At 39.8% G+C, this 11310-nt stretch overlaps 1 protein-coding gene across 3 annotated transcripts in view; it reads right to left on the minus strand.

The window, feature by feature from the left end:
• mamdc2a (MAM domain containing 2a) overlaps positions 1-10418 on the minus strand; it is a 64529-nt gene extending 54111 nt beyond the window's left edge. For all 3 annotated transcript variants that reach the window (XM_007906579.2, XM_007906578.2, XM_007906577.2), the window contains exons 1-2: positions 10289-10418; positions 9916-10029 (exon numbers count right to left, since the gene is read on the minus strand). In XM_007906579.2, the coding sequence (XP_007904770.1) occupies positions 9916-10029; positions 10289-10319 (145 nt within the window). In that variant the 5' untranslated portion in view covers positions 10320-10418. The remainder of the gene's footprint in view (positions 1-9915; positions 10030-10288) is intronic.
• Positions 10419-11310: the final 892 nt, after the last annotated feature.

Genomic DNA, 11310 nt, shown 5'->3' on the forward strand with positions numbered 1-11310 from the left:
TAAACAGATGACAGCCAATCTTGAAATAGACCTTTGCCACTAATGCCAATTTTGTGGAGCAGTCATACGCTACAACTGGTATTACCCTTGCATTGCATGTATTTCATTTGTAAGTCTAAGTGTTCGGCTCAATCGATGGGAGCTGTAAAATCCACCACCACTAACTTGCATTTATATAGCGCCCTTCAAGTGGGTTATTATCTCAGAGCGCTTAACAATGGCAGAGTTTAACGTCGAGTCAGGTCCACCTCTAGCGCAGGAGCACAGTGTACATTCTAGCAGACTAACCACTGCCTTCACACAGAGCATGGAATCCTGTAGCCAAGTTGTTAGAGCACTCGCCTTGCAAGGCTAGTGACCTGGGTTCGATTCCTGGCAGGGCGAAACATTGGGCAAGTTTCCTTACTCCACACGCCCGTTTACCTAGCAGTAAGTAGGAACCCAGTTGTTAGTCGATTGGTGGATCACTTTTCCAGGGGTAATAATCCTTAAAAAAACAAGAATAATTTGGTCACTCAATCCACGATTGTTTGTGAGACACTGCTGTGCACAATTGGCTGCTGCGTTTTGCCCACAAATATACAGTCAATTCACTTTACAGTTTATTCTGTGAAGCGCTTTGAGACGTCTAAAAGACATGAAAAGTGCTATGTCAAATGCAAGGATTATTATTATTATATGATTAGAGCAGGATCTGAACCTATCAGTTTTCCGTATGACCCAACGTAAACCTTTATGAATCAGGCTGCACGTATAGCCATAAAACAACCAGTTCTTCACTGTCGACAATCGTATAAATTGACCCAATTACAATATCAGTCAAAAGGAAAGGAATAAACATTAAATTAGATTAACAAGCAATATAACCTTGTGGGATCCTGTAGCTCAGTGGTTAGAGCACTCGCCTCGCAAGCGAGAGACCTGAGTTCGATTCCCAGCAGGGTAAAACCTTGGGCAACTTTCCTTACTCTGCACGCCTGATAATAATCCCTCAAGAAAAAGAACAATAATAAAAAAATTGGCCACTCAATCCATGACTGTTTGTGGGACACTGCTGTGCACAATTGGCTGCCGTGTTTCGCCCACAAAATATATAGTCAATTCACTTTACAGTATATGTGCATTTTAAACCGCATTATTATGCCACTTGCAAGTAATGCCACATGCCTCATCTCATTTGAAAATTCAAATTGTTCTACCAGGCTTATTTTCATGACAACCTTTAAAGTGCAATACTGTGTATGGGTGGACAGAATTGGACAAGATGTGTTCACTCTGCAGAATTTCAAGACATATTGAATTGCGAAACCTTGGGCAAGTTTCCTTGTTCCGCACGCCTAATAATAATCCCTCCAAAAACAAAACAATAATACATTGGTCATTTTCAATCCATGACTGTTTGTGGGACACTGCTGTGTGCAATTGGCTGCCATGTTTCGCCACAAATATACAGTCAATTCACTTTACAGTATATTCTGTGAAGAGCTTTGAGACGTCTAGAAGAAGTGAAAATGCAAGGATTATTATTTATTATTATAAACCACTACGCTGAATGTTCGTTTCAACACCTAGTCTTAGCCTGCAGGATTATTGTCTTAATATACAAGATTGGGCAGAATTGAGCAAAATTTTTAATTTAAAAGTGGAACTCTTTAAAAAGAAACAACCCACTGAATTTACAGAATTGTGGAAAATAAAATTAAGAATTAATTCTAATCAAGACTACTTAATTAGTAATTAAAAATATTCTACATTTCTGGACAATCTTGTATTTTAAGACACAATACTCTTATAGGCTAAGACTTGGTGGATTTTCAGATCTAATATTTTCTGCTTTTCACTTAGGTAGGCAATGCCAGCTGTTTAGTGAGAAAGGAAAATTAGTCTGGTTTATACATGATAATGGACAGTGTCTACCACTTGTCTTTGATCCTGTCTAGAATCACAAAGTCTGCAGTTCACTTTGTATCTCTGTCAAGCTAATGATAGTCTTGTTTTCCAATCAGCACTCAGCATTTCTCTACCTCCATCAACTTGGTTCCTTGATATTTCCCGTTTACTAAAACTTTGGCAAACTTATTCCTTAAAAGTAAGCTATGAGCCAATCCTGAATAGTAACTGCTTAGGTGGAAAGACATGCTCAGCAGTATTAGATCCTGTCTGCTTGGTCAGATGAAAGCTGGATCTTATTAGTTAGGTTGCAAGTGGGAGCCAGCAATTTCCTGCTTGAGGCTGTTCCAATAGTTCAACCTTTGGCCTGATGTTCTTTACCTGATGCTTGAAAAAGCTGCTTGAACATGCCAAATGATTCTTTCAAGTGATGAGGTGATTTCAGAACAATTCACTGTTCGATTGAATGTATCCTTCTCCCTTTATTGTTATTCTCAAATCTTAGCTTAAGATAAACACTGCAGTCAGTTGCACATAGCCAGATGCCATAAACAAACTATTGGCTCGGACAGTGGGAGAAATTATCTTTCCCTTTTGAAATGATGTCATGGGATCTTTAACGTCCACCTGAAGGTTCATTTAAAAATATATATGTAAACAATTTTTCAGGCAGACGAGACCTTGGTTTAGCATCTCACCCAAAGAACAGCACCCGTGACAATGCTGTGGGCACTCAGTTCACTAGTCATCTAACAGCAGAAGCAAACTATGGGAAAAACACAGCTCCGTCAATTTCATAATTCATCCAATGCTGTAGCATTGTTATGTGCTAAATCAAACAAATCAGTCAACAGTTTAAATATAGCAGCATAACATAGCATCTTCTTCCAACTCATTTACTCAGGGCACTATTTAAATGCAATGACGAGACAAAATAGATATAATTGATGCAGTAAAACGGGCAATCATAAGCAGTCTCATAGTTACACAGTTACACAGTCTCATAAAAATTCGCTGGAGAAACTATACAACAGTTTTCGGTTCCTTCCATTCAATCTGCAGCACTGGAAAAACTCATCGGAACAAAGAATTGATTGTTTCTGAACAAAGTGTTGAAGCCCTACACTGAAACCAACACACCAAACAAATGAGTAATACAGCAATTACAAGGGACGTGAATTAAACTTACTATTTGTACCAATTAAACTACCCAATGTTAAACCAATGTTTAGTAATTTGACAGGTTAACTTCTGCAGTCCATTTATGGCTTAGTATCTTTGCCAGTTAAAAAAATCAAATCAAACAAGTCTTGAGTCCTTTGCTTAACGTCTATGTTCTTGAATAGGGCGGTAGTAATTTTTTTACTGTATACCCTGTGAAATGCTTTGAGATATTACATTGATGCGATAAGGTATGATATCAAAAGCAAGGATTATGATTATTATTATATTTAAAAGAATTAACCAATGAACAGATTAGCAGAAGGATGAGCTTCGCCCAACAAACAAATCAAGTAAAGGCCTATAGGCAGGTACTTCAGTATCTGATACCTGCAGATACCTGCATATTTACTTGGCCAATTTCTGATCTGTTTACTCCTCAGATGATGCCACTCCTTTTTTAGGCTTAGATCTAACATTGACTTCTCGTTGTGGTATTGGTTTTTTTTTGGGGGGGGGGGGGGGCGTGGGAGGGCGGTGGGTTCAGCCAAATGTAGACACATGCAGAAACCCATCACCATGCTTAAAGAGTATCCAAACCAAACTGAGAATTCCATGCAACCCACCTATACAGGAAATCCCAGAGATAGATTGTTGGAATGGAATGCCCACTCTCTCCCTGGAGGGAAGCATCCTGCTTACTTAATTCCGGAAAATATTAGGCGTAGGTTGGCAAGAGCCAAGGCTTGTGTGTGTTGGGGTACTGCTGGAGGCTAACCAGATCATGGAGATCATGGAATCATATTGATTCTGGATAAGAAATTCAGCTTTAGTCTGCATGCATAATAGTTTTATGTGATATGAAGCACCACTATAGCTGAGCATTAGGATTTGTTTTATTTTATGCCCACATTCCAGCTGTGAAGTGGTACTTTTCCAGTTTGGCTAGGAAACTGTATCCTGATGTTCTGTTTGACTGTATTTCAGTTCAACTACCCAGTCTGTCTTGGTGTAATATGCGAGTTGGAATTGAATCCCCAAATTAGGTTTTACTTCCGGCCTGGCATTAGGATTTAGCAATAATTGAAACAAAGTGTAAAAAAGTTTCAACCTCTCTTACACTGGATAGGTAATAGCTTGGCCTTCTTTGAAGCCGGGTTTAAACTGTGTTATTCTAATCTTGTATAAATCCTTAGTGAGGACACATTAGAAACATTCTGTGTGCAGACATGAAGTGTTAAGGCAATTGGTAAAACATTGATGACAGTGATTCTGTGAGCATCTCCAGCAGCTACTTCCAAAATGGAATCAACATCCTCAGTTCCAGTTTAGGTTGGGCTTTACTGCCACTGATTTTAGATAAATGTTTACCTTTTAAACTTGAAAAGATTTTGGGTGGACCCTTGCACTGTTTGTCACATTTTTTTCATGTTAGTAAGGAGTTCCAGCATTTTAATAAGATTACAAACTTAACTGACATTCAGCATCAGTTAGTGGAGCTCAGTGCACACACACTTACTTAGAGTTCCCCTCAGTCTCTGGCAAGAGCTGTTTGGATCAGATAAGAATAAATCAGATTTTCCATTGATTTAGTACTCCTGCAAATAATGTCAAGCCGTTCCAGCAGTATAAAAGGGTCAAAGAACGAACCAGATACATATCCAGTTAGGAACAAAATGGAAGGTTATAGGTAAGAACGGGAAACAAAGGAATGCTTTATTGATGACTTTATTGCTGTTGGAATCCTGGAAATATCATGCCAAGGAAGGCGACAATTATAAGGTAATAATGCAGTGAGATAAAGTGTGTAACATATTGTTGGTGTGCTTTCGTTTGGGCAGGGAGACATTTTGAACAACTTTTTTTCTTGGAGATTAAATGAGTGAGTCACAACAGAACAGGTTAATGAAATTCATGGACTTGTGGAATGAATGATCTATGGAAGGAATGTGTTTGATGATCCGACTGCTTTTTGTTCTCATTTTATGCTTTCTCTTTTCATGGAGCTCAATTCTAGCATTATATGCCCACACTCCCTGCCCTCCACCCCTCCTGATCCCAACCCCCAGCTTGGGTGCACATCCTTGACTGTCCAGGGCTTCAGGACATTCTCCCGACATGAAAGATGCAATAAAAATGTAATTTGTTGTTGCATATTCAACCCCTGTAAAAGTGAACCTACACATATGATGGGTACAACTTGATAGCACACAGCTGCTCACAATACAGCTTTACATTTGCATTATATTAACAATGTCACTCAGACAGACAATCAGTATGACTATACGGGAAATTTCTCACTGGCTGTTGTTCTGAGGTTGCATTGAGGAACTTGTTGGGACAAAATAATGCAAGCTATCACAGGCTTTGTAATCTGGCCCTGAGTTGGGAGATATTGAAATTGATATTCAGTGAAATATAACACCCCTCACCTTGAGCAGCCAAATTCAACCCAAAACAGAATAAACAAGTCGTAGGTTGGCAAGAGCACTTGGTAAGTTACCATTACTGACAATCCCGAAGAGGCTTTTTCTTCACCAACAAGGCAGAGCACCCAGCACTGCCTGGTCTTCATTACCTGATGGTGCTTCATAATTATTCATGTTATGTCATGATTCATGTCACGATAATTATTCAAGTCATGTCATGATTCATGTCATGATAATTATTCATGTTATGCCATGATTCATGTCATAATTATTCATGTCATGATAATCATTCATATGGGGAGGACAAGTTTGCAAGGCTATGGGGAGAATGCGGGGGAGTGGGATTCAATTGGATAGCTGTTTTAAAAGAGCCGGCACAGACACGATGGGCCGAATGGCCTCCTTGTGTGCTGTATAATTCTATGATTCTATGATTCTACAATGTCACCTACATGAACCAACTGCTGTGAGATCACAAACCCAATTTCTACTCTACTGTCTAACCCCAGCAACCAGACATGGTTCTAGGATATCTTATTGGTCAACCAATGCATCAAATGTAGAGAACGTGTTCACTTTTCAATCCATACATGCTTTTACATATAGTGATTGCCTGATGGAAAGTCTTTGTTATAATAAAATAATAATAATAATCCTTGCATTTGATATAGCACCTCATCACGTCAATGAGACATATCAAAGTCCTTCACAGAATCTACTGTAATAATAATAATCCTTGCATTTGATATGGAGCTTTTCACATCTTCTCAATGTCTCAAAGCGCTTCACAGAATATGCTGTAAAGTGAATTGACTGTATATTTGTGGGCAAACACAGGCAGCCAATTGCGCACAGCGGTGTCCCACAAACAGTCGTGGTTTGAGTGACAAAATTATTGTTTCTGGAATGTGGATGGAAACATGACCAACTTGAGCTTTGATGTCCTCCATAGGCAAACAGCCTGCTTACACTCACTGTCCGGGCTCACCCAAGAAGAATGACCACTTAATAATAATAATAATAATAATAATCCTTGCATTTGATATAGCGCTTTTCACATCGGGAGGACGTCCCAAAGCGCTTCACACAACACACTGTAAAGTGAATTGTCTGTATACTTAAACAAGATAACAGAGGGACAGCCAATGTATGTGTGCCATACCCCTGCAAAGACTAACTACCTTCTCGAGAATAGGAGGAGCGAAGAAAAATTGACAAAAAACGTAGACCATTGCCACAGCATATTACCATAATATTGAGCCTTTGTGTTACATTACTGACAGTAAACACAAACAGCACATACAGAGAAGTGCTCAACATTCAAACACAATGCCAGACTATAAAGTAAAACCTAAAGCAACTAATAATAAGTCTACCTAGTTTATTATTGACAAACCTCAAACCCACATTATAAAATGTCATTACTTTATTTGTACATTACATACATCAAATAGACTGTCAGATTTTTACGCAGTGTTAGATCCCAGCACTTAACCAAGGATTCCATTCACAATTATTAGGCCTTCAGACAGCCACACTGTTTTCAAAGTGTAGTAACCATTCCTCTTAATGTGTTTGAAGTCCCTTTTCTCTCAAGTTTCTCAGCAAGTTTTGGATATGTATGGCATCACCCCAGTCTTTAGTTTTATAATATTGAAGAGCTGCCCAGTTTGGGAATCTTTTTTTCACATGATTTAATTAAAAGCCATCCTTCTACCAAACACATGCACATATGGCTGAAAGTACCATTGTTTTAGCCCATTTGAGAATGCAGCATGCGGTACTCATTCATCATTTATGTCAGTCTTACTCACTGGTTTTCGTTCATGCCTGTAATCCCAAACTCAAGGGTCACTACGAGGAATGCACCAGAACCCTACGCTGTGATGTGATGGAACACAGTGGCGTCCATGACTCTCCACACAGAGAGCTATCGATTTCAATCACACCACTGTGCAAATCCATCATATCGCCAGAACCAAGTAATAATAATAATAATCCTTGCATTTCATTTAGCGCCTTATCATGCCTTCAAGATGTCTCAAAGTGCTTCATAGAATATACAGTAAAATGAATTGACTGTAAATTTTGTTTAAATGTTAAATTTTGAGGTGGAGGGAGGCCATGAATGTAAAGCCGGAGGCACAAGGAGAGAACGTTTGCTGTAAATGATCCCAGAGCTATATTATGAGCAGCACTGACCTACTAGCTAGCACCGCTAACCAACAAACACAATAGCAGTTTCTATTTTTAATTTTTCCTTTTCTATTCAGCGCTGTCCAACCCAATGGCCACTGGCCTCACTTGGTCATTTTGCTGTTCAGATGTGACCACTTTCACATTGATGAATTAATTTGCGTTTCACATAGAAAATAGAATACAGACTGCAAAATCTCTTGCTTTGTGTGATCCGACATACAACCACAATTGTTATAATGTAGTTTAATTATCATATATCGTGCATCCGACACATAATAATAATAATCCTTGCTTTCAATATAGCGCCTTATCATGTCATTGAGATATCTCAAAGCGCTTCACAGAATATATTGTAAAGTGGATTGACTGTATTTTGTGGGCGAAATGCGACAGCCAATTGACACATCAATGTCCCACAAACAGTCGTGGATTGAGGGATCGCATGTTTACCCCCGGAAAGAATCCAGCAGCAGCACATATTCTGCTTGGTCTATGTTTGTTCCTGACTGGTTAGATGCACCTATTAGACATAACAGTTTTCCCTCATGTGTTGGCAGTCAGTCACTGTTCTCAAAACCCGGTCAGTCCTGTTGTCTACCAACAAATATATTGTTAAATCAATTTGTGTCTTTCAAATGTAGCCATTTTTATCTGCAGTGGTACACCTATGGCCAGTAATTAATTTGGGTTGATCAGCACTGTCCTATTTATCAATCCACCAGTGTCAGTCCTCTGTATCAGGATGCTTGCCATCACATTGTTCCGTGTTTATCTTTAGCATATTATAATTATTACATGCGCGATACAAATGTAATTTTGTTGTTGTTGTTGTACATACCTCACATCAGAAAGCAGAAAGCCATAGGTTGAAGTTCCATTATGTACCGAGTTACCTAATCTCAGCCGTGGAAACGGTTTGGACAACTGATCACTGCAGCGTCTTCCATTGGATGATCCTTGTAATAATAATAATAATCCTGGCATTTTGTTGTAGCGCCTGATCATGTCGTCGAGATGTCTCGAAGTGTTTCATAGGAAATACTGTAAAGTGGATTCACTGTGTATTTTGTGGGCGAAGGCGGTAGCCCATTTGCACACATCAGTGTCCTACAAACAGTTTTGGAATGAATGACCAATTTAATTTGGAGGATTTGTTGGCCAGGACACCAGAAGAAACTCCCTTCTCTTTTTGAAAAGTGTCATGGGATATTTAATGTCCACCGGAACAGGCAGACATGACCTGGGTTTAACATCTCATTTAAAGGATGGCATCTCCGATAATGCAACCATCCACTCTCCAGCACTGCACTGGAATCTTAACTTGGACTATGTGATTCCAAGTCCCAGTGTGAGAGGTTTGAACTCACAGCCTTCTGACTTAGACGTGAAAATGCGACCATTGCACCAGGCTGAGACACAATTTGTACACTTTAGGTGTGAGATGGAAAGTATCAAGGAATTGTCTCAATGGGAAGGCAGTGTGTTATACAATAATTGGTTCCAGTCTGTGCTTCTTGGCTCTGAAGTCAGGGCGGTGTGTTCAGTACTCCCACATCACCCTGGGTTATTTCAGAGCACTCTAAGCACTCCAAATAGAAATTATTAACAACTACAGTGAAGCTGACAATGCAATTTTGTTAAGCCTTTGGGGTCTAATCTTTGAAAATGAATCGAAAACCTACATATAAATTATCCGATAGCCTAACCATTGCATACTTTTGCAGCCGAACAAAAATAAACCCAAACCACAAAGTTATATAAATCTACCAACCACGTTGTATCACTGATTTGCTTACATCACAAAATCTTGCTTTTTTTTACACTATTTGTCCCCACACCAAATAGCAGAGAGAGTAGAATAACTAACTCACTGACAGCCATGAATTGTGTTAAGTGGAAGTGGGTTAAATAGTCATTTGCACACACACACACACAAATAAAAACAATTGTGTGTGTTTCAAACTGGTTCCAGAACCAAATATGTTCCAGGTTCAATAGCCCTCAACACCACTGTGCAAGGTTTACTGTGGAGACTTGTGACTCCTGGATTTTGCTGTCTGTTTTCCAGCTCCCTCCCTAGATACAGGCACAGTGGTGTGATTCATGTAGACTACTGCCCCCTTTTATGTTTCCCAAGCTTTCTGCCCATTAAGCACCGCACCCATTGATTTAAATGCACAGAATCCCTGGGCACCTCATGTTACACACACACAGTCTCCTGTTCAAGTGCACTTACCCCGTGAATTGATGCTCCACTGTCGGTGTGCAGGGTCCCACTCGTACCCACAGGTATCCCTGATGAAATTGCAAGATCCATCGCCCTGTTTCCCAGCTCTGGCAAACTGCAACACTTCACACACGAAACCCAAAGGACAAACAAACAAACACACCAAAGGACAAGTTTCAATGCAGAGTATTTCAGAACATTAAGTCATTCAACCACCCCCCCACACCCCCCCCACACCCCCCTTCCGATTGCCCAGCAAACCATGCCTCAAAGCAAAGTGACCTGAAGTTCTCATTAACAGGTGCATTTAGCAATGTTAAACCTGAGCAGCTCGGGTGGTGGGTGGGCTGTGAGGTGCGGGACAGTATTGGTGCAAACGTACCGTGCAGAATCAGGAGGAGAAGCGCCGGCATGGCTGTGCCCAGTGAGGATCCGAACTCCTGTGTGCAAAACCATTCAGTGGCTCTTCATCCCACTAACTCCGGAGCAGGCGATCCGGGATCAGGAGCTCTCACAGCGCTGCTCACAAGCGATCAGCGGAGCGTCTGCTTTGTATCAATCAGATTTCGTGGTGAAGACAACCACAGGGGGAGGGAGGGGGGTGAGAGGGAGGAGAAAGAGTAACGAGATCCAGACTCCCAGAGATACACCTACAAACTTCTGCTGCCAGAGAAGTTATTTTTTTACTCTTCAGTCTGAAATAAACATAAGATAATGATACATTGCAATATTTGCTCACATACATCTCTCACTGACTGGTCTGTGTGTGGCTGCTTTTACAATTGCTGCTTTGTTTTTCCATGTAATGTCTGACATGCATTCATTTCTCATCTGACTGTAATATATATATATATATATATATATATAAAGAAAAATGCATTTCAGCTCATGATTGTCAACTCTGACAAATTAAGCCCTGGATGCCATGAAGAGAATAGCTCGTAAATGGAGTGAGAGAAACTGCCTGGAGCTGTGCCAACATCGCTTTTAAAAAGGGAAATTGTCCAAAAATTTTACCACTAAAAGAATAAGTATAAGGCAACATTTGTGGGTGTATTGTCAAATTAACGCTTGTAAATCCTTTCCTAACACCTCACCCGGAGTTACCACATTGCACAGATTTGACTTTGTTTCAAAAAGTGTTTGTATATATATATATCCCCCCAAATATATTGTATATTGTATTGGGGTATATATATATTGTATATGGTGATGTACACATACATGATATAATAATAATAATCCTTGATTTGATATAGCACCTTGTCACATCTTCGAGACATCTGAAAACGCTTCACAGAATATACTGCAAAGTGTGACTGTATTTTGTGGGACAATTTCGCACAGCAGTGCTCCACAAACAGTTGTAAATTGAGTGACCACATTTTTTTAAAGGGATTATTA

Source organism: Callorhinchus milii, unplaced genomic scaffold, assembly GCF_018977255.1.
Source record: "Callorhinchus milii isolate IMCB2004 unplaced genomic scaffold, IMCB_Cmil_1.0 Scaffold1, whole genome shotgun sequence".
NCBI classification, from domain to species: Eukaryota; Metazoa; Chordata; class Chondrichthyes; order Chimaeriformes; family Callorhinchidae; genus Callorhinchus; species Callorhinchus milii.